At 37.0% G+C, this 23,751-nt stretch overlaps 1 protein-coding gene across 1 annotated transcript in view; it reads left to right on the forward strand.

The window, feature by feature from the left end:
* LOC129741575 (uncharacterized) overlaps positions 1 to 23,751 on the forward strand; it is a 531,269-nt gene that overhangs the window by 262,716 nt on the left and 244,802 nt on the right. Inside the window, exon 2 of the mRNA XM_055733311.1 lies at positions 12,735 to 13,087. Within this exon, the coding sequence (XP_055589286.1) occupies positions 12,787 to 13,087 (301 nt within the window). The 5' untranslated portion in view covers positions 12,735 to 12,786. The remainder of the gene's footprint in view (positions 1 to 12,734; positions 13,088 to 23,751) is intronic.

Genomic DNA, 23,751 nt, shown 5'->3' on the forward strand with positions numbered 1-23,751 from the left:
CGTGTATATACCTGGCCAGCTGGCAACTGATTGAACATTCCTATTATATAGTCAGTTATAGAATGAAACCATCTTACATGTCGGTAACTTATGGAATTCGAACCCAAAAGTTTTTCTTGCCGATACCGGGAATCGAACCCAGTACGCCTGGCATACCAAAACCAGACTGGCGCTTGCCTATCCGCTAGACCACATCGGCGCTCTCTGAAATTGATTCCAAGTATATTTACAAAAATCTTCGATATTTATTTTATTTACATAGTAATCCGTCTCACGACATAACTTGACGAACATAATTCCTAAAATTCACTCGGTCCATGGCAACCGTTCTCCAATTTCTCGGGCATCCCACGTTCGCCAGATCACGCTCCACTTGGTCTAACCATCTCGCTCGTTGCGCCCCCGCTCGTCTTGTTCCTACCGGATTCGTAGCGAACACCTGTTTTGCAGGACAGTCGTCCGGCATTCTCGCAACATGTCCCGCCCAGCGTATCCGGCCAGCTTTCACCACCTTCTGGATACTGGGTTCGCCGTAGAGTCGCGCGAGCTCGTGGTTCATCCTTCGCCTCCACACTCCGTTCTCCTGTACGCCGCCAAAAATGGTTCTTAACACTCGTCGCTCGAATACTCCGAGTGTACGCAGGTTCTCCTCGAGCAATATCCAAGTCTCGTGCCCGTAGAGAACAACCGGTCTAATGAGCGTCATATACAGGTTACACTTCGTGCGAGGGCTAAGTCTTCTCGACCGCAGTTGCTTGTGGAGTCCATAGTAGGCAGGACTTCCGCTGATAATTCGCCTCCGGATCTCACGGCTGGTGTCATTGTCTGCGGTCGCCAGTGAGCCGAGATAGACAAAGTCTTCGACTATCTCCAGCTCGTCGCCGTCGATCGTGACCTTGTTATTACTGGACAAGCGGGTTCGGTCGGTCTCGGATCCGCAGGCCAGTTGTACTTTGTCTTGGACGTATTAATCATCAACCCAATCCTTCCTGCTTCGCGTTTCAGTTTGCGGTAGATCTCCTCCACCGCCGCAGATGATCTGCCGACTATATCAATGTCATCGGCAAAGCAGATAAGTTGACTGGATCTGTTGAAAATCGTGCCCCGCATTTCGCCCACCGCTCGTCGAATAACACCTTCTAGCGTCACGTTGAACTTCATGCAGGATAGACCATTACCTTGTCGAAGCCCCCTGCGAGATTCGAATGAACTCGATCAGTCTAATCAGCTTCCCGGAAAAGCCGTTCTTGTCCATGATTTTCCATAGCTCGTTACGGTCGATCGTGTCGTATGCGGCTTTGAAGTCGATGAATAGATGGTGCGTAGGGACTTGGTGTTCACGGCATTTTAGGAGGATTTGCCGTAATGTGAATATCTGGTCCGTCGTAGACCGTCCCTCCATGAAGCCGGCCTGATGACTTCCCACGAATATGTTTGCTTGTGGCGTCAGGCGGCGGGGTAGGATTCGGGACAACACTTTGTGGGCGGCATTGAGGACAGTGATCGCTCGGTAGTTCTCACAGTCCAATTTGTCGCTCTTCTTGTAGATGCCCCATCTACATTACCCCCTCCTTCCACTCCTCCGATAGCTGTTCTATGTCCCAGATCCGCACTATCAGCCGGTGTAGACAATTGGCCAACTTGTCCGGGCCCATTTTGATGAGTTCAGCTGCGATGCCATCCTTCCCAGCCGACTTGTTTCTATTCAACTGGCGAATGGCTTCCTTAACTTCGCTCATCGTTGGGAGTGGCTCCTTTTCGTCGTTGGCTACGCCTGCGAAGTACCTTCCCCCACCGTCTTGATCTCCTGCATGTGCGCCGTTCAGGTGTTCATCGAAGTGCTGCTTCCATCTTTTGATCACCTCACGATTGTCCGTCAGGATACCCCCGTCCTTATCCCGGCACATTTCGCCTTGCGGCACGAAGCCTTTGCGGGATGCGTTGAGTTTCTGATAGAACTTTCGTGTTTCTTGGGAACGATGCAGCTGCTCCAGCTCCTCGAGCTCCTCCTCCTCCAGGCGGCGCTTTTTCTCCTGGAAAAGTTGGACTCGCTGCCTCTTCCGCTGTCGGTGATTTTCCACATTTCGACGGGTGCCTCTTTGCACTACTGCCGCCCGCGCGGCATTCTCTTCGTCCATCACCCTCCTACACTCCTCGTCGAACCAGTCGTTCCGTCGAGTTCGCTCCACATAACCGATGACGTTCTCTGCAGCACTGTTGATGGCTGTTTTGATGGTATCCCAACAGTCCTCGAGAGGGGCTTCGTCAAGCTCGCCCTCTGCCGGCAGCGCTGCTTCGACCGATTGCGCGTAGTCTGCCGCGACCTCAGGTTGCTTCAGTCGCGCGATATTTAACCGAGGTGGGCGCCGGTTTCGCGTGTTGTTTACTACGGAGAGTTTTGGGCGCATCTTCACCATCAGCAGATAATGGTCCGACTCGATGTTGGCGCCCCGACAGGATCTGACGTCGATGATGTCCGAGAAGTGCCGGCTGTCGATCAAAACGTGGTCGATCTGTGATTGAGTTTGGTACGGTGATCTCCAGGTGTACTTGTGTGGGAGGCGGTACTACGTACGGCCATTCGTTTGGAGGCGGCGAAATCTATCAGTCTGAGGCCGTTTTCGTTGGTCAGCTGGTGCGCACTGAACCTTCCAATTGTCGGTTTAAATTCCTCCTCCTGGCCGACCTGGGCGTTGAAATCCCCGATGACGATCTTGATATCATGTTTTGGGCAACGGTCGTATTCACGCTCCAGCTGCGCGTAAAATTCGTCTTTGTCGTCACCGGTACTTCCGAGGTGAGGGCTGTGCACGTTGATGATGCTGATGTTGAAGAATCGGCCCTTGATTCTCAACCGGCACATTCGTGAGTTGATCGGCCACCACCCGATCACGCGCTTTTGCATCTTTCCCATCACTTTAAAAGCTGTTCCAAGCTCGTGTGTGTTGCCGCAGCTCTGGTAGATGGCACGACCATCTGGGTACGTTCGTACCGTGGAGCCCTTCCAGCATACCTCCTGCAGCGCAACGATGTCGAATTTGCGGCTCTTCAATTCGTTGGAGCGCACGTGGGTACTGCCCACAAAATTTAGAGATCGGCAGTTCCATGTTCCAAGTTTCCAATCGCTAGTCCCTTTTCGTCGCGTGGGTCTTTGCCGATTTCCATCCGAAATTTGTTGTTCGTTGTTCGTTGCTTATGTTTTTTGTAGTCACAGGCTCGCAAGGCCCGCAGCTAACCCCACTATCTCGCAGGAGGACCGTCGTGATGTTGCTGTTTTGGGTCCCGAACACCACCAGGACGTTGTTGCACTCCGCACGCCGCCCCTGATATGGAGAACAGACGCGTACGAAGCCCCCTAACTCATTCTGCATGCGACCAAAGCATCCACCGGGGTTGGGTACCCAATCTCCGCTAAGGTTGCTCGCACCCCAGCTAGCACCACGGGGAGGTAGAGAATCGGAGTTGCAGACAAGAGGTGATATGACCACTACCCGAGGGTTGGGTGTATAGGGTCTCGAGTTGCACATTGTCTACCGTTCACTAGCCAATCTTCAATATAAATTCATTTATTATTCAAGCCAACTGTTCCTTTAAGGTTTCATGGCTGTTTCTGAGCCGAATTTTCTTGCATTTATGAAATAACTAATTGGATTTAAAATTGTTGATTTGACTTTATGAATTACTTTCTGTAAATGTTTACTGTAATTAAAAAAAAATAAATATATAGTATTATAATTGACTCTTTAACGATCATGTTGGTCATTTGAGTCAGATTTTTTTTTGTTTAGCTATCATCGAAATTATAAACCTTTCAAATTGCCTATCATAACTCAGTCAAAGATCATATTTGATTGCTAAACACAAAACAGCTTTGCCAATTTCTCCGGAATGGATCAGAATAGGCTCACTCCGTCTAAGAGCAAAAATTCAAAAAAGCAGCCGCCAAAATCGGAACAGACAGGAAGTACATAATTTGACACCGATCATCAATAATCACTTCATCATTAACGTAATGCTGGGCTGATGTGAAAAGGAAAGGAGGAAAAAATGAACCTCTCGAAGGCTTCCAGAAGGCTCAACGACGATGACAGGAAGAAGATGCCAAAGATGAAGCTTTTGTGTTGCTTCCGTTCTGGCCCAGGGACGCCGATTCAGGGATATTTTTCCCAGAGGATCGCGTCCCCCAAATTGTTGTTGTGGTTTGGGAGCAGCGATTTGTGTGGGAACCGAACCTCAGCCCAGTCAGTCAGCCCATTCATACAGGAACGGGGGAGGGGAAGATGAAAGCGATAATAATATTTTCGGCATTATATTCTGCCGACAAGATTTATTGCCATTGTTTTCGATGTTTTGGCGCTGCTGCCGGTTGGTGGTGGAATTATGATACTAACTATATAGCTCCGGGCTCCCATTTTGAGTCGCGTTTCTCCTTGGTTGTTTGCTCAGTGGGTCTCCATTGATTGGGGTGTGGGTGGAGCTGCAGCAGGTTTTCCTTCGAGAATTGAGCGTATCGATACTGTTTTTCCCGTGCGGTGGTTTGTTATCTGTCATTAGGGTTAACAATTTATCCAGGAAGATTTATTGATTTGGAGATAGACAAATCAACGGAAGCATATTTGGAGTTAGTTCGCGTGGAGCGGCAGACGCTTAGAATTTCAGATAAAGTCAGGGGGCTTTATTTCGTTTCGCAGCTTAATGAATGGCTTAATTTGTTTGTCCTCAGTCATTGTTTGAAACCTATTTGTTATAATTAAGGTACCTATTATGAATTTTATTTTGTCCTGAGATAGTTACAAATAATTCTTGTATATTTTGTTTGTACTGCAAGCTGCCTTATTTAAAAATTATGGATTGAACTGAGCTTTACCAGATATGTATGAGAAATAAAAGCAGGACAAGCACTTTAAGCTTGCAGGTGGTTTAAAGTAGAAATTAAGTTCATACTTAAGTCTTTCACTGATGTCTGGCAAAAGTGGGATGACACTAATCTATTTGTTTTCTGACGTACGGTGTAAAATGTTCTCTCAATAGGTTTTGTTCGTTTGGTTGAAATGTTTTTTGCTCAAAACTGGGAAATTTCTGCTTTTTTCAGATTTCAAGACATCTTGTATCATATATAGGTGCTAGATTTGAAAATGTGGTGCTCGTTCATATAGTTGAGAGATCTTTTTTATGAAATTTTATTCATCACATCGAAATAATTTATGTTTTTTTTTTTTTTCAAAATCACATTTGAGGAATGAAAAACAAACAAGCATTTTAAACGAAAATATATGGGAAATAAGTTTTTCGAGAAAGCAGATTTCGAAAACTGACTGAAAATCGAAAAGTTTAACCAAAACTGAAAGTGTTTATCTGTGGCCACCATGCCCTTATATCTCCTTTAATAGGTTTTCAGCATTTGATTATTTGTAAAATAAAGAACAAGAGCACAGAAATCTTGATAAAAAGTTTCCATATTCTACTGCACGAAGTGCATGATGGTAAATTCAGAGTTTTGTTATGTCTCATGTCTCAGGGTCAAGATCTTACGTCCTGTATTATTTCTCAGGTTCTAGATTTCAGATTTCAGATCTTAGCTCTAAAATCTCAGTTTAATATCCCATGCAACAATTCTCAGATCTTTTATCAAAACTAATGCTCTGAATTCGCTTGGTACATCTTCGCACCCTAAAGTTATCAACTTTTTGTAGGTGATGAAAGGTATTAGAGAAAAATGAGGTATAAAAGAAAGAAAGAACGTAAGCCGTAAATATCATTAATTCTTCGAAAAAGGTACAACGTCTCAACGACGGGGCTTGAACCATCTATCTCCGCTTCAGTACAGCATTTTTTCTGGACTTGGAGCGTAATTCCAGAACACTACTTCGAAGTGCAGTTTTGGCCTCCAGAAGCGTTTTCTTGGGATTTCGACCTTAAAATGTATCTTCGGGCAGCGTTTTTCTCGAGATTTGGAGCTTGATTTGGGATCACAACTTCAAAATGCATTTTTTGGCCTTTGAGAGTATTTTTCGAGATTCTGACGGAATTCCGGGATCACAATTTTAAAATTCAATTTGTTATCTTCAGAGGTGTTTTGTCAGGATTTGAACCTTAACTCACAAAAAATGCAGTTTCTGTTCTTTAGGATTGTTTTTTCAAGATTCTGACGGTAATTTGCGATCAAAACTTTAAAATTTAAATGCTCTCATTTTTTGGGATTCGGACCTTAACTTGAAACTTCATAAAACGCATTTTTTAGGGTTTCGTGTTTTAATTTGGGATCACATTTTCTGTCTATCGGGAGCATTTTTACTGGATTTTGATCTTTAATCTGGATCCCAAATGTTTTGGTATTTTGAATCATTTTTTCGAGCTTCTGATCGTATTCTGGGATCACAACTTTTAAATGCATTTTCTAGCCTTTAAGATCGTTTTACTCGGAATTCTGCTCGTAGTTTGGGATCACAACTTTAACGCGCTTTTTTCCCGTAAGAAGCATTTTTCGGGATTCTTACCTTAATTTGAGATCAATACTTTGAAATACTGAATCAAAGCAATCGAAAGATTCCTTTTAATTCAACCACGGTAAATGAAAAGTTCATATACCAGTATTTCGATAGCAACTTACTACCTTCTTCAGTGAACGTTTTCGATTGATGAATGTGTATCGTTTCCCTCCCTTATATTGTCCGGGTTAGGTAAGCTACTACTAGGTAGCAAAATCCTCCGAATGCTCGGCAGTTGTGCCGTTGTCTGTTTTTTGGGTCTACCTACCCTATTCTGGGTGTTTTCTGGTAGTGCTAAATTATTTTCTACCCGTTTTTGGGCATTGTCAGGTAAATTATTGTATTTCTTTTTACCTAAGAATTTGAACAACCAAGTGTGCCCTGGTCCGGTGTCTCCGTTTAAGAGATGAACTGATTTTTCATTGAAGATTTCAATGCTTTCAGCAACATCCAATTTAAGCGAATTACTGTTCAAAGACCGGATCAGCGAGACATTTCCTCGATCAATAGAGTGACCAGATTCACACATGTGTAAAGCTACTGCAGATCTAGGATTCTGTGAAGGAAGAATTTTCTTCTTTGAGTCAGATCTAGCTATAGCCATGTGTTCCTCGAATCTATCAATCAACTTCCTTTTGGTTTGTCCAATGTACACCTTATCACAGTCGGAACAACTGATTTTGTACACACCAGATCTATGAAGGAGCTCACTGGATCTTTTGTCGATCCTAAGATGGATTTCAGTTGATTATTAGAGCTAGTGAACACTAGTTCAATATCAAACTTTGTCAACTTGTGTCGCAATTCGACTGCGTTGACACTGTTGAACTCCATGGACCTTCGTTGGAACTCCTTCTGAATAGGAGTTAAAGTAGTGAAAGATTTCCTTTGAAATATATTTTCTAGCCCTTCAGTGAATTTTTCCGAGACTCTGACCTTAATTGCATGCTCTAGCCTCAAGAAGCGTTTTTAGTATTTTGGTATTTGTATTTTTGTTTGGGATCACAACATTAAAATGCTTTTTAGAGCGTTTTTAATTTTGGAATTCTGACCGTATTTTGGGATCAAAACTTTAATATCCTTCAAAAGCGTTTTTTCGAGATTCTGACAGTAATTTTAGATCAAAACTTTAAAATGCATTTTCGAACCTTTAGACGTATTTTTTCGGGATTTGGAGCTTAATTTGGGATCACAACTTGAATATTTGTGGTCTGTAGAAGCGCTTTTCAGGAATTTTAACCTCAATTTATAATCACAACATTGAAATGCTTTTTTTGCCAAACAATATGCATTTCGAGATTCTCGCCGTTATTTGGGCTCACAACTATAAAATACATTTTCTGGCCTTAAGAAAGGTTTTTTCGGAATATGGAACTTTACTTGGGATAACAAAAATGAATTTTCTGGCCTTTAATAGCGTTCTCTCGAGATTATGACCGTATTTTCTGATCACAACTTTAAAATGCATATTCTGACATTGGGAAGCGTTTCTCCGAGATTATAACCGTAATTTGTAATCACAATTTTAAAAATACATTTTTTGACATTAGGAAGCGTTATTCTCGAGATTTTAATCTTTATTTTGGATCACAACTTAAAAATGCATTTTTTGGCTTTTGAGAGCGTTTTTCCGAGATTCTGATCGTTAGTTGGGATCACAGTTTTAAAATGCATTTTGAGGCCTTTACAAGCTTTTTTTTCGGGATTTATACCTTTATTTAAGATCACAACTTTAAAATGCATTTTTAAGTAATTAAGAATCTTTTTCCGAGATTCAGAGTTTAAATTTGGATCACTACAAGAAAAGGAATGTTTTGGCCTTTAGAAGCGTTTTTCAGGATTTTGAAATTACCCCTTTAATGCTTGACTTTTTTAAATGAGAATTGCAGTTATTGATTCAGTGAAATAATAACATTTTAATTCGAAAAACAAAACAACATTTTTGAAGTCGTTATTTGGAGTATTATAAAAGCTATGACCCATCAAAGTTGAAAAATATTTTTCAAAATTCTTAGTTCATTTCAATACGGTTTTGCCAATTTCTTCAAAACCTTATTAATTGGGTGCAGAAAGGTGTTTGTGATTGATTGAGATTAAAAAAATTGTTAAAATTTGCAAATCTGAAGAAATAACAGCGAATTTCCGAAAACTACTTTTTTCAAAAAAATAAGTAAATTCGATTTTTGCTATTTTTTTTGCAAACTTTGCTCGATATCTCACACACACAATAAAATATCGTAATAAAAATTCCGTGGGCTTATTTCTATTAATCTCTTAAATATTATTTGTGAATAAATCACTCAAAAATATTCACGCAATTCCGAGATATTTGGATTTTGATTAGTGTTGTTTTAAAACAACACTATGCATTAAAGGGTTAAACTGGGATCACAACTTTATGATGCATTTTTGGCATTTAAAAGCGTTTTTCTTAGCGATTCTTACCGTATTTTGGGATCACAACTTTTTTATGCATTTTCTAGCCTTTAAGAGCGTTTTTCGAAATTCTGTCAGTAATTTGGGATCACAACTTTAAAATGCATTTTTTCACCTCTAGACGCTTTTTCGGGATTAAGACCTTAATTTGGGATTTCAGCTTTAAAATGTGTTTGATGGTCTTTAGAAGCGAAATTTAGGGATTTCAACCTTTTCTTGGGATCACAACTTTTAAATGCATATTCTGGCCTTTAGAAGCGTGTTTTCGAGATTTTCGTCGTATTTAAGGATCACAGCTTTGAAATACATTTTTTGGTCTTGAAGAACGTTTTTCCAAAGTTCTGAACGTAATTTGGCATCACATTTTTTTTTGTCTAAAGAGCGTTTTTTTTTTCGAGATTCTGACAGTATTTTGGAATCAAAACTTTGAAATGCATTTTCTGGCCTTGAGAAGCGTTTTTTCGGGATTTGGACCTTTATTTGGAATCACAGCACTTAAATGTATTTTCTGGCCTTTAAGAGCGTTTTTTTCGAGATTCTTACCGTATCTTGGTGTCATATCTTAAATATGCATTTTTTTTTTGCATGCCTTTAGAGATTTTTTTCGAGACTTTGACCGTAGTTTGGGATCACAACTTTAAAATCGATTTGCAGGCCTCTTGAAGCGTTTTTTTTTCGAGTATCTGAGTCATTTGGAATCATAACTTTAGAATGAATTCTCTGGCGTTTTTTCGGAGATTTGTACTTCAACTTCTGATCACGTAATATGCATTTTCTGGCCTTTAAGAGCGGATCTTTTCGCGATTCTGACCTTATTTTGGGATCACAACTTTAAAATGCATTTTATGACTTCCAGATGCGTCTTTTCGGGATTTTGACCTTAATTTACGATCACAAATATCGTTTTTCTCGCCTTTATAGGTGATTTTTCGGAATTTTTACCGTTAATTGAAATCACAAACAAATGTTTTTCTGGCTTTAAGAAGCAAATTTTCGGGATTTTTCTCTAGGTCATGGTTATGGTTTGGTGAGCATTTTTTTCATTAAAGCCTTTTTTTTAAAAAATGCATAAATAAAAAAAAATTTAAATTTTTTTTTGGTTATATATAATTATAATGGGTTTTTTTTTTATATAACACAAAGTTAGAATTTTTTTTAATACTTACTTTCGAAATAAAAGTCCTCAAGAAGAGGCCATCTTAAAGATGAAAATTTTAAAATAAGAAAAATGGATTTTAAAGGTTTTTTTTAAAGGAAAGCTATTTCACATTTATGAAAATTCATCAAATATTTATAAATAAACGTAAAAGATCAACTTCGTAGTTTCAATAAGATTTTTTTTTAACTCTTGTTAACTCGAATTCAATAATTGGCATTATATTCAAAGAATTTGAAATAAAAATATAGCCAAACAAACCATCAAAAATATTTCCAGCAAAATTTTAACTTGAAACACAAGAAGAACAAGTTCTTAGACAAACAAAAATATATCATTAATAATTTAATTTATAATTAGAATTCTGTTAACATTTTTCTGAAACTAATATCTATATTTTTCAATAAATAAATTCTTTAAAAAGATTCTTAATTATTGTTTAATGCAAATATGTGATTGCTTCTGGTTTGTGTTTCCAAACTGGTTTTGATCGAATATTAATTTTAAAATTTTTAATCCAGAATCCAAATTGTGAAACTACTATCTCCTATTATTTGAATCTTTTATAAAAATTTTTCATTGATGTTTATCTTGATTATGAAACTTAGTTTTAAGCTGAATCTGAACCTGAATTTTGAATTTTAGTTCTGAATCTGAATCTTTTCATTGAGTTAAAGTTTTGAATTTGAATTCAGAATTTGAAAGCGATGTTTGAACCTAAGTTCCAGATAAGAATTCCTTTTGGTAAATAATCAAAAAGCAAAACTTATATCAGAACCCTCAACCAGAAATCTATTATTTAAATTTTAAATTTTTGGTTTTCAAAATGAATTCGTTCTTCCGTTCTTTATTCGATTTGTGAATGAAAATAGAAATTGTGAGTTAAGAAATTTTCTTAGGTTTCGATTCTGCATAAGAATTATAAGTAAACATTTCAAAACCACATCATAAAAATGGATTGCAATTTTTAAATAATAACTTTTCATATTAAAAAAAAAAATAACAGTTTTCAATATGGAATATGCATTCAGAATAAGTTTGAAGTGCAAAACCAAGATTCGGAATTTAAGAACAAGTAACTGGATACAGAGTTCGAAATCTGATCACAGACATTGAATTTTAATGTTTTTAAAAAAAATTTGAATCAAAAATCTGGAATGATTCTGAACTACATTTTTCAGATTTTTCTGCAAATATCCGGCCGTGCGAATCCGGCCTAATTTTTTCAATAACTTCAATAGAAACCTGTTCTATTTAAACTTTTGAGAAAATCATTGAAACATTGTTTTTTTTTATCGAAATACATTAGTCAATTTTAACTCATATTTCAAAGGGCCATTAAAACGTTCATGTTAATTTTGACAAAATTTTTAAAATAAATTTGGACGCAATATAGTTACTTGATTTAAAGATTGAATGTTTGAAATGTTCATTGACATTTTATTCAAATGAAGCAAATTCCTAATTAACAATTGAACCGACGTTCTGCTTTCGGTCTTGGCCTTCCTCAAGGGGTATCTCAATTTTTTATACATAAATTTTACCAATTTTTGTTTAATTTTGCAAGTTAAATGGAAAAATCGGGCAAAACCTGGGCAATCTTACAAGCTTATTCAAATGTGATTGAAATTTGATATTCTTTATTTTATTTCAACAAATGAGAAGATAAAAAAACCATAGTAGAATTGTGAACCTGGGATAAGATTTTTAGGTTTTATCTTTATTTCTAAGTCGAGATTGTTACTCTTGAATTAGTTTGTTCGTTCATAAAAATTTGATCAGGAATTAGAAATTTTGAGTTGAAAGAAGAACACCGCGCTTGTCATTTTTTGACTCTCATGGGGGAGGGGTTTATTACATATTTAGTTAAAATCTTTCGATTTGCAAAATAAAATAAAACTTTTCAATTATATTTCGTTTAACGTTTTCCGTGATATTTAGGTAAATACTTCCAATTCTTTTTTTCCCAAAAAATCATCTGGCGATTTTTCAATGGTTATCAAAAATTTTCAATGAAATTTAAATTTTTCGAAAATAATCGGATTCTTGTCCAATCAATTGCAAGTTTCCCTTGATTTTCCACTTCCCTCCGAGAAACTTTAAACCCATGAAAAGGGAAAACAGTTCCAGTCGAGCCTCCAGTCAGCTGACACAGTTCGGTTCGGAACGAAACGCGCGGTGGACGATGAATTTTAAAGTGAAATATAACTCCTGTATATCATGCAACAATTGCCGTTCTTTAACTAGCTAGTAGCTCTTTTCTTCTTCCATTGTGTTCTGGCTTCATTCAAGTCCTGAATGTGGGGGAACTTAGGAGTTGCCGTTATCCCTGGAGCAGAGCTGAGCTTCTCTGTATCCCAGTTTGTCCACCGAACGAGCTTCGCAGAGATGGCAAGCGTTTCTTGATTTTTTTTTCTCGGGTCCAAACACGCTCGGGTTATGATAAATGGGTTGACATTTTTTATATCGAAAATATTTTTTTTTCTGTGAGCTCCCTTTAGGACACACAATGGACGGGGAACATTGTAGCTGCATAAAAGATGTTGAACGTTCAATTTTTCACAATTTTCAGTTAATCTTTCCTTCGCAAATGGTAGCTGATCCAATGATCTTTTTCTTTTTTTTCTCTTTCTTCAACCTCAAATCAATTTCAGATTCGTTTTTCTGATTTGGTGAAGTGAATGAAACGGGCTGCGCGTTCGGTGAATGATGATGATGATGGCACATAATCTTCCGGGCGGGCAGCGGCGCTTCGGCAGCAGAAGTACAATGGCCACGTGTCGATCCGGGTTTAGTGTGGCAGTGGTTCTGGTGCTGCTAAGTACCCTGCGAACACGATACCATGGGGTGCGGGGGTGGAAACTGGATAACCGGAACATTCTGTACACCAATCAGGATATCTCGTACGAGTGTCCCATCAATACGATGTGCCGGTGCGCCAGCATGCCAAACGAGACGGCCCTTCTGGAGATCAACTGCAACGAGGTGGCGCTTTACAAGTTTCCAGGTGAGTTTAAAAAAATTTAAATTTTTAGATTTTTCTCACTTGAAAACTTTTTTCTTTGTTAAGATTGTTTTTAAACCTAAATGAACCATTCAACATATTTTCTATTTTTTTTAAAAAAGTGTCTGAAAGAAAATTTAGAAACGATCATTGAATGACTTTAATACAAAATTTTCAGGCAGGTTTATAGTATTTGTCAATAAATTGGTACATAAAATTTTGACCAGGAAGAAACGAGAATGCCAGAATACCTTTAGTAAACTTGACACATTATTTACTTTTCTGCCAAAATTTATTTACAAAAACTTCATCACACTCGAAGAATTGAAGATTTGTCAAACAAATAAAACTTAAATAATTCATGTAAACACAGGTAATTGGATAAAATTACAATTCGAAGAATAACCTTTGAAAACTTAATAAAATGACAGATTTGAAATGTCATTATTTTATATTTTGTCATTTTGGTCAGTATTGTCAATTCTAAAATGTTAAATATTGTCAATTTTATCAATTTTGCTAATTTTATAAATTTTGTAAATTTTGTCAACTTGGACAGTGTCTTCAGCTTCACAAATATTGTGAATTATTTTATCAATTTTTTGTAAATTTCGTCGTTTTTTCAATTTTGTCCGTTCTATCAGTTTAGCAGATTCAATCAATTTTGTAAATTTTTATTAACTTTATCACTTTTGTCAATTTTGTCAATTTTGTTTATTTTGTCAATTTTGTTAATTTTGTCAATTTTGTCAATTTTGTCAATTTTGTTAATTTTGTCAATTCTGTCAATTTTGTCAATTTTGTCAATTTTGTCAATTTGTCAATTTTGTCAATTTTGTCAATTTTGTCAATTTTGTCAATTTTGTCAATTTTGTCAATTTTGTCAATTTTGTCAATTTTGTCAATTTTGTCAATTTTGTCAATTTTGTCAATTTTGTCAATTTTGTCAATTTTGTCAATTTTGTCAATTTTGTCAATTTTGTCAATTTTGTCAATTTTGTCAATTTTGTCAATTTTGTCAATTTTGTCAATTTTGTCAATTTTGTCAATTTTGTCAATTTTGTCAATTTTGTCAATTTTGTCAATTTTGTCAATTTTGTCAATTTTGTCAATTTTGTCAATTTTGTCAATTTTGTCAATTTTGTCAATTTTGTCAATTTTGTCAATTTTGTCAATTTTGTCAATTTTGTCAATTTTGTCAATTTTGTCAATTTTGTCAATTTTGTCATTTTTGTCAATTTTGTCAATTTTGTCAATTTTGTCAATTTTGTCAATTTTGTCAATTTTGTCAATTTTGTCAATTTTGTCAATTTTGTCAATTTTGTCAATTTTGTCAATTTTGTCAATTTTGTCAATTTTGTCAATTTTGTCAATTTTGTCAATTTTGTCAATTTTGTCAATTTTGTCAATTTTGTCAATTTTGTCAATTTTGTCAATTTTGTCAATTTTGTCAATTTTGTCAATTTTGTCAATTTTGTCAATTTTGTCAATTTTGTCAATTTTGTCAATTTTGTCAATTTTGTCAATTTTGTCAATTTTGTCAATTTTGTCAATTTTGTCAATTTTGTCAATTTTGTCAATTTTGTCAATTTTGTCAATTTTGTCAATTTTGTCAATTTTGTCAATTTTGTCAAATTTGCCATTTTTGTCATTTTTGTCATTTTTGTCATTTTTGTCATTTTTGTCATTTTTGTCATTTTTGTCATTTTTGTCATTTTTGTCATTTTTGTCATTTTTGTCATTTTTGTCATTTTTGTCATTTTTGTCATTTTTGTCATTTTTGTCATTTTTGTCATTTTTGTCAATTTTGTCAATTTTGTCAATTTTGTCAATTTTGTCAATTTTGTTTATTTTGTCAGATTTGTCAATTTTGTCAATTTTGTCATTTTTTTCAATTTTGTCAATTTTGTCATTTTCGCCAATTTTGTCATTTTTGTCAATTTTGGAAATTTTTTTATAATTTTATCAATTTTGTCAATTTTGTCAATTTTTTCAATTTTGTCAATTGTATCAATTTTGTTAAATTTGTCAATTTTGTCAATTTTGTCAATTTTGTCAATTTAGTCAATTTAGTCAATTTAGTCAATTTTGTCAATTTTGTCAATTTTGTCAATTTTGTCAATTTTGTCAATTTCGACAATTTTGTCAATTTTGTCAATTTTGTCAATTTCGACAATTTTGTCAATTTTGTCAATTTTGTCAATTTTGTCAATTTTGTCAATTTTGTCAATTTTGTCAATTTTGTCAATTTGGTCAATTTTGTCAATTTTGTCAATTTTGTCAATTTTGTCAATTTTGTCAATTTTGTCAATTTTGTCAATTTTGTCAATTTTGTCAATTTTGTCAATTTTGTCAATTTTGTCAATTTTGTCAATTTTGTCAATTTTGTCAATTTTGTCAATTTTGTCAATTTTGTCAATTTTGTCAATTTTGTCAATTTTGTCAATTTTGTCAATTCTGTCAATTTTGTCAATTTTGTCAATTTTGTCAATTTTGTCAATTTTGTCAATTTTGTCAATTTTGTCAATTTTGTCAATTTTGTCAATTTTGTCAATTTTGTCAATTTTGTCAATTTTGTCAATTTTGTCAATTTTGTCAATTTTGTCAATTTTGTCAATTTTGTCAATTTTGTCAATTTTGTCAATTTTGTCAATTTTGTCAATTTTGTCAATTTTGTCAATTTTGTCAATTTTGTCAATTTTGTCAATTTTGTCAATTTTGTCAATTTTGTCAATTTTGTCAATTTTGTCAATTTTGTCAATTTTGTCAATTTTGTCAATTTTGTCAATTTTGTCAATTTTGTCAATTTTGTCAATTTTGTCAATTTTGTCAATTTTGTCAATTTTGTCAATTTTGTCAATTTTGTCAATTTTGTCAATTTTGTCAATTTTGTCAATTTTGTCAATTTTGTCAATTTTGTCAATTTTGTCAATTTTGTCAATTTTGTCAATTTTGTCAATTTTGTCAATTTTGTCAATTTTGTCAATTTTGTCAATTTTGTCAATTTTGTCAATTTTGTCAATTTTGTCAATTTTGTCAATTTTGTCAATTTTGTCAATTTTGTCAATTTTGTCAATTTTGTCAATTTTGTCAATTTTGTCAATTTTGTCAATTTTGTCAATTTTGTCAATTTTGTCAATTTTGTCAATTTTGTCAATTTTGTCAATTTTGTCAATTTTGTCAATTTTGTCAATTTTGTCAATTTTGTCAATTTTGTCAATTTTTTCAATTATGTCAATTTTGTCAATTTTGTCAATTTTGTCAATTTTGTCAATTTTGTCAATTTTGTCAATTTTGTCAATTTTGTCAATTTTGTCAATTTTGTCAATTTTGTCAATTTTGTCAGTTTTGTCAATTATGTCAATTTTGTCAATTTTGTCAAATTTGTCAATTTTGTCAATTTTGTCAATTTTGTCAATTTTGTCAATTTTGTCAATTTTGTCAATTTTGTCAATTTTGTCAATTTTGTCAATTTTGTCAATTTTGTCAATTTTGTCAATTTTGTCAATTTTGTCAATTTTGTCAATTTTGTCAATTTTGTCAATTTTGTCAATTTTGTCAATTTTGTCAATTTTGTCAATTTTGTCAATTTTGTCAATTTTGTCAATTTTGTCAATTTTGTCAATTTTGTCAATTTTGTCAATTTTGTCAATTTTGTCAATTTTGTCAATTTTGTCAATTTTGTCAATTTTGTCAATTTTGTCAATTTTGTCAATTTTGTCAATTTTGTCAATTTTGTCAATTTTGTCAATTTTGTCAATTTTGTCAATTTTGTCAATTTTGTCAATTTTGTCAATTTTGTCAATTTTGTCAATTTTGTCAATTTTGTCAATTTTGTCAATTTTGTCAATTTTGTCAATTTTGTCAATTTTGTCAATTTTGTCAATTTTGTCAATTTTGTCAATTTTGTCAATTTTGTCAATTTTGTCAATTTTGTCAATTTTGTCAATTTTGTCAATTTTGTCAATTTTGTCAATTTTGTCAATTTTGTCAATTTTGTCAATTTTGTCAATTTTGTCAATTTTGTCAATTTTGTCAATTTTGTCAATTTTGTCAATTTTGTCAATTTTGTCAATTTTGTCAATTTTGTCAATTTTGTCAATTTTGTCAATTTTGTCAATTTTGTCAATTTTGTCAATTTTGGCAATTTTGTCAATTTTGTCAATTTTGTCAATTTTGTCAATTTTGTCAATTTTGTCAATTTTGTCAATTTTGTCAATTTTGTCAATTTTGTCAATTTTGTCAATTTTGTCAATTTTGTCAATTTTGTCAATTTTGTCAATTTGTCACAGTCTTATGACCTTCCACGATCTTACGACCTTCCACGGGTTTACGACCTTCCACGACCTTACGACCTTCCACGGCCCTATTATTTTCCACGGCCTTACTATTTTTTTACGGCCTTACGACCTTCCTCGTCCTTACGACGATTCACGGCCTTACAATCTCCCACGGCCTTACGACCTCCCATGGAATTACGACCTCCCACGGAATTACGATCTTCCACGGCCTTACCACCTCCCATGGCCTTACAAACTTCCACTGCGTTACGACCTCCCACGGCCTTACGACCTTCCACGTCTCTACGATCTTCCAGGGCCTAACGACCTTCCACGGCCTTACGACCTTCCACGGCCTTACGACCTTCCACGGCCTAACGATCTTCCACGGCCTTATGTCCTTCAACGGCCTCATGACCTTCCACAAACTTACGACTTTCCACAAATTAAAGACTTTCCACAAACTGAAGACCTTCCACAAACTAATGACCTTCCACACCACAAACTGATGACCTTCACCAAAATGAAGACCTTCCTTAATTTGAAGACTTTCTACAAACAAGAAACCTTCCACAAACTGAAAACTTTTCACAAACTGAAGACCTTCCACAAAATGAAAACCTTTCACTACCTTACGATCTTCCTCGGCCTTACGACTTTCTCAGCCATACAACCTTCCACTGCCCAACGACCTTTCAGGGTCTTAAAACCTTCCACGGCCTCACGATCTTCCACGGCCATACGGCTTATTACTGCCGTACGACCTTCCACGGCCTAATGACCTTCCACGGCCTTACGATCTTCCCCGGCCTTATGACCATCCACGGCCTTACGACCTTTCAGGAACTTATAACCTTCCACGGCCGTACGACCTTCCAGGGCCTTACGATTTTCCACGGCCTTACGATTTTCCACGGCCTTACGGCCTTCCACGGCCTTACGGCCTTCCTCGGCCTTACGACCTTCCACGGCCTTACGGCCTTCCACGGCCTTACGACCTTCCACGGCCTTACGACCTTCCACGGCCTTACGACCTTCCACGACCTTACGACCTTCCACGGCCTTACGACCTTCCACGGCCTTACGACCTTCCACGGCCTTACGACCTTCCACGGCCTTACGACCTTCCACGGCCTTACGACCTTCCTCGTCCTTACGACGATTCACGGCCTTACAATCTCCCACGGCCTTACGACCTTCCACGGCCTTACGACCTTCCACGGCCTTACGACCTTCCACGGCCTTACGACCTTCCACGGCCTTACGACCTTCCACGGCCTTACGACCTTCCACGGCCTTACGACCTTCCACGGCCTTACGACCTTCCACGGCCTTACGACCTTCCACGGCCTTACGACCTTCCACGGCCTTAAGAACTTTAACAGGCCAACGACCTTCCACAAACTGAAGACCTTTCACAAACTGAAGACCTGCCGCGAACTGATGACCTTTCACAAACAAATGACCATCACCAAAATGAAAACCTTCCACAAAATGAAGACCTTCCAAACAAACTAACGACTTTCCACAAACTGAAGACTTTCCACAAACTTAAAACCTTCCACAAACTGATGACCATCCATAAACTAAAGACCTTCCTCAAACTGATGACCTTCCACAAACAGAAGACTTTTCACAAATTGAACAACTTCCACAAACTGAAAAGACAATCCACAAACTAAGGACCTTCCACAAACTGAAGACTTTACAAAAACTGATAACCTTCCACAACATGATGACTTTCTCCAAAAAGAAGAACTTCCACAAACTAAAGACGTTCCACGGAAATACGACCTTCCACAACATGATGAGCTTTACCAAATTGAAGACCTTGCACAAACAGCAAACCTTCCACAAACTGAGGAACTTTCATAAACTGAAAACCTTCCACAAACCGATTCCATCCACAAACCTCCACCAAAAATGAAGACCCTCCACAAACTGAACACCTTCCACAAACTGATGACCTTCCACAAACTGATGACCTTCCACAAACTGATGACCTTCTTCCATCTAATGACCTTTCACAAACTGAGGACATTTACCAAAATTAAGACCTTTCCACGGCCTTACAACCTTCCATGGCCTTACGACTTCCACGGCCTTAAGAACATCAACAGGCCTACGTCCTTCCCTCAATCTGAAGACCTTCCACAAACTGAGACCTTTCACAAACCGAAGACCTTCCACAAACCGATGACCTTCCACGAAATGATAACCCTACACAAACTGATGACCTTCATCCAATTGACCTTCCACAAACTGAAAACCTTCTACAAATTGATGACCTTCCATAAACTGGAGATCTTCCACAAACCTTCACAAAAATGAAGACCCTCCACAAACTTAAGACCTTCCACAAATTGAAAACTTTCAACAATCTGAAGACCTTCCACATACTGAAGACCCTTCACAGCCTAATGATCTTACACGGTCTTACGTCCTTCCACGGCCTTAGAACCTTTAATGGTCTTACGTCTTTCGACGGCCTTACGACCTTCCAGAGTTATAACTTTTCACGACCTTACGACCTTCCACGGCCTTATGGCTTTTCAAGACCTTACGACCTTCCACAGCTTTTTGATCTTCCACGGAAATACAAGTTTCCTCGGCCTTATGATCTCCCACGGCCCTTCGACCTTCCACGGCGTTAAGAACTTCAACGGGCTTACAATTTTCCAGCACCTTCCACGGCCTTACGACCTTCCATGGTCTTATGACCTTTCATGGTTTTATGACCTACCACGGCCTTACCACCTTCTACGGCCTTATCTAGTTTTAACATTTTCCAAAGGGTAACAACCGTGCGTCAACGGCCTAACAGCTGCCGTCCATGGCTTTCAGCAGCCATTTTATTATTTAGCGACTTTCCAAAAAGTTTATGGTTATGAAAAACGGTGTATCATATGAACTTCAAACTTTTCTCAATGTCTGGCCGCATAAATAAGAACCCTTATTTTCATAACTCAGCTGCTTACAAATAATAGATCAGCTGGTGCTGCTCGCTTCCTACCGTAATGAATTGAGGCAATTCCAGGATTAATGATTTAAACCTTCATTTCCGCCGCCAGATTCGCAAACATCATTTCGAAATCCCGAGATAATGAAGCTTTCAGCTCGGAATCAAGTGTTTTGATCCCGACAACCGGAGCCAGATTTATGGCGTTCGTCGTCTCGCTTCCTTAGGTACAGCCGAGCCCGGGTCTATTTAGCGAAAAATTCTCCTTAGCCGGAAAGAAAAACCTTTGCGTTACTCCAACCCCTCCTTGGGAATCCCTTAGTGAAGGAGCAGAAAATAGAATGATGGAGGGAAAAAAAATCCACCAACAAACGAGATGAAAAGTTCATCTTCCGGAATGTGTTGTTGATGCCGGGGCAAGTGGTATTCTGTGTCAACAAACCACTCCTGGCGGAGTCGTGCCGGAGATCAGGAAACGCCTTCCTGTCTCAGAGCCACGTTATCTTCTTAGGTGACCTTTGTACAGCCAGGCAGCGCAACGCTTCCGAGAACCGGAAACGGCGGAATGTGTCTGCCTTCTTCGCCCATTTCCGAAGAAAACGAATGTCTCCTTTAACGACATCTTGCGCTAGGCTGCCGGGAGCTCTCATAAAAATTAATGGTGGTGAAAAAAAGTATCTAAATGGAAATTAAGCGAATCAAAGATTCATTTGGCATGGAAGACAGTTCAGGTTTTCGACCCCGGAATTCTTTACTTCCGCGTACTTGATACAGTTTATATATGGTTGTTGTACTAGGAATGTAAGTTTAATACTAGTCTCATGTTAAAACGAATCCTTATAATCATCATTCGGGGAGCAAAAGGGTTTAACAAAACACATCTTGTTAATTGAAAAGAACAAGTACTGAACGATCCATTCTTCTGCTAAAATCATCTAAATTATTCACTTTCCTGTAGAACGAAGAAAAAATAACAATTCGAAACAGAGGAAAAACTGGCGACGATGCAGTCTCGAGTGAGAAATTTTCATTAGGAGATGTACATCTTCTGCCTTGGACCATTCAGTGCCATCGCAGTTTCACACCTGCACAAAAATCAAGTGTGTTGACAGAAAACTTTTTTTTTTGCTCTACCCTGGGTCCGATCCATTCACCGCATTCACAGCTTCAAAACGAACGCGCCAAAACGCTTCCACCTGACAATTTGTGTCCCGCGAAAAGTCGACACTCTTTCGTTTGGTGGGTGTTTGCGATAGAGGAAGAAAAAAGTATAAACGCTTGAATAGCGTGACAGGAAGCGACAAAATAAGCAGCTTGCAGATTTGCAATCTCTTTTTTTTTTCAAACCCTGTCAGATAACTTTTTTCTCTTTCTGGACGGAAAAAATCTATGATCTCGTCGGAAAAAAATGCACAAATTAACTTTTATTTAAATGTCATGCTCTTTGCACTTTATTTGAAGAAGCACAAAATTCCTTACATTGAGATGCAGTTCTTCGGGACGAGGTAAAATTTAGGAAGAAAATTTTTAGAGAACGGGAACTTTTTGTGCCATTCTATCTACCACCTATGAAACTAGATACCTTCCGAAAGGTTCGTTGGTTTTCGCAGGAACGGCTGAAAATGGGATATGACAGTTTGTACTCCTAGAGCTTGCAGATGAAATTTTTTCTTGAGTTCCCTGACTAAAGGCAAATATACCTTTTTCCCCCTCGTAATGGAAGATGATGCACCATCACCACGTGTGAGAACAACAAACCTGAAGAGAGGCCCTCTTCAAAACTGGAGGACTTTCGGCATTGGGGGTTTGTGTTTGTGCTAGTTAGTTGGAGTACTACTTTCCAGAAGACGGGGCAAACAAAAAATAAACAGAAAGTTACCCGGTGCAATTGGACCGGTTTTACATTCCAGAAGCAACGTTTCTCGAATGCATGCCGGCTGATGCTGCGGCTGATGTGAATGAGGCAAATATCTTCCTGAGATGAGCTTGTTAGTACACCGTCGTTATTTGCCAAAGGTGGTAAGTGTGTAATTTGTGGAATTTTCGAACGGTGGATTTTGTTGAAGGTTTGTAAATGATGATGCCCCTTTCATAGAAAATATTTTCAGTAATATTCATGTTTGTGGTTATAGACATGAATTGAATGAAAGCGCTCTTCCCTCTCCGAAACTATATGGAATTTTACATTGAGTTCAAGTGGATGCCTTTCGTTTGGAAAGAGATGTATTATCAATCAAATAATTCATATTGAGTTTTTAAAACATGGAATTTTTTAATCTTCAAAACTGCTCAAGGCGTGACAAACTAAAATAATTTTTTTATGGAAGTCACCGTTTAGCAAAACAAAAAGTCTTTCAATGCAACAAATTATCTGTTGTGCCAAAAATTGCTTATGAGATTATATAAATACCCAAGCAACCAAAAGTCACATATTTACTTGAATGAAACCTTTGAAAGTTACATATTAGCTGACAAAGGGAATCAACTGAAAAATTCGCTTGAGTGAACTATATGTACTCATTAATGAAATTGAAAGCTGCAAAAGTTTTCTATATGTACGTTGTACGGGACTTAGGTCACATAAAGGGCACAAAATGCTCAAAACGGGATTTATTAAGTCACAAAAAGTGCATTAAGGTGCTTTCAAAATCAAATCACCACTTCGATTTTGAGTTTCAGTTAGAACAACATCTATCCATGGTCTTGTGGTATCGTGTTCGATTGTCACCACGAAGGTTGGGGATCAATCCCCAAGCCGAGCAAGTTTTTTTTCAATAAGTTATTTGGTAGTTGAGTGACCATTCTGATGCGATATATGTAGGAAATGTAGGAAAGAAGAAGTCATTGAGCAATTTTTCGAGTTTGGAATCCAGCGCGTGGCATCATGGCGGCACCATGTATAAAACACAGTAAATAATCAAGAGAAGGTGATATGAATCGATGCCAACGGTGCAGTTGAGGTAGAGAAAGATTGTTTGCTCTTTTTACGATTTTTTGGAAACTGAATTAAAATGCCGCTGGAAGCTGAATAGAAGATCATTAAGACTTGTTTTGGAACTTGAAAGTATCGTTTTTGTACCTGTTTTATGCGACTTTTGGTTGCTTGTGTATGTCAAATTTGATGAAAATCATTTAAAATGTATTCTTGTTAGATTGTTTTCAACATTGTATGGAACCCTCCATATTGGAAGAAGGAAGACTCATTCATTGAAATGAATCATCTGTTCATGCCAAACTAGCTGACTTGGTAAACTTCGTTTTACCTCTTACTTTATGAATCGTAATGAATGTATAACTTCATCCACATGTCCTTAACTTCTTCGAGCTCGCAAATAAATTATAAAAATAAAATCATCTTACAACTGTTTCAGTTGTGTTCCATTTACAGTTGATTTTGTATGGGGCCTACCTTCCATAAAACATGACAC

This window comes from Uranotaenia lowii, chromosome 2 (genome assembly GCF_029784155.1).
Source record: "Uranotaenia lowii strain MFRU-FL chromosome 2, ASM2978415v1, whole genome shotgun sequence".
NCBI classification, from domain to species: Eukaryota; Metazoa; Arthropoda; class Insecta; order Diptera; family Culicidae; genus Uranotaenia; species Uranotaenia lowii.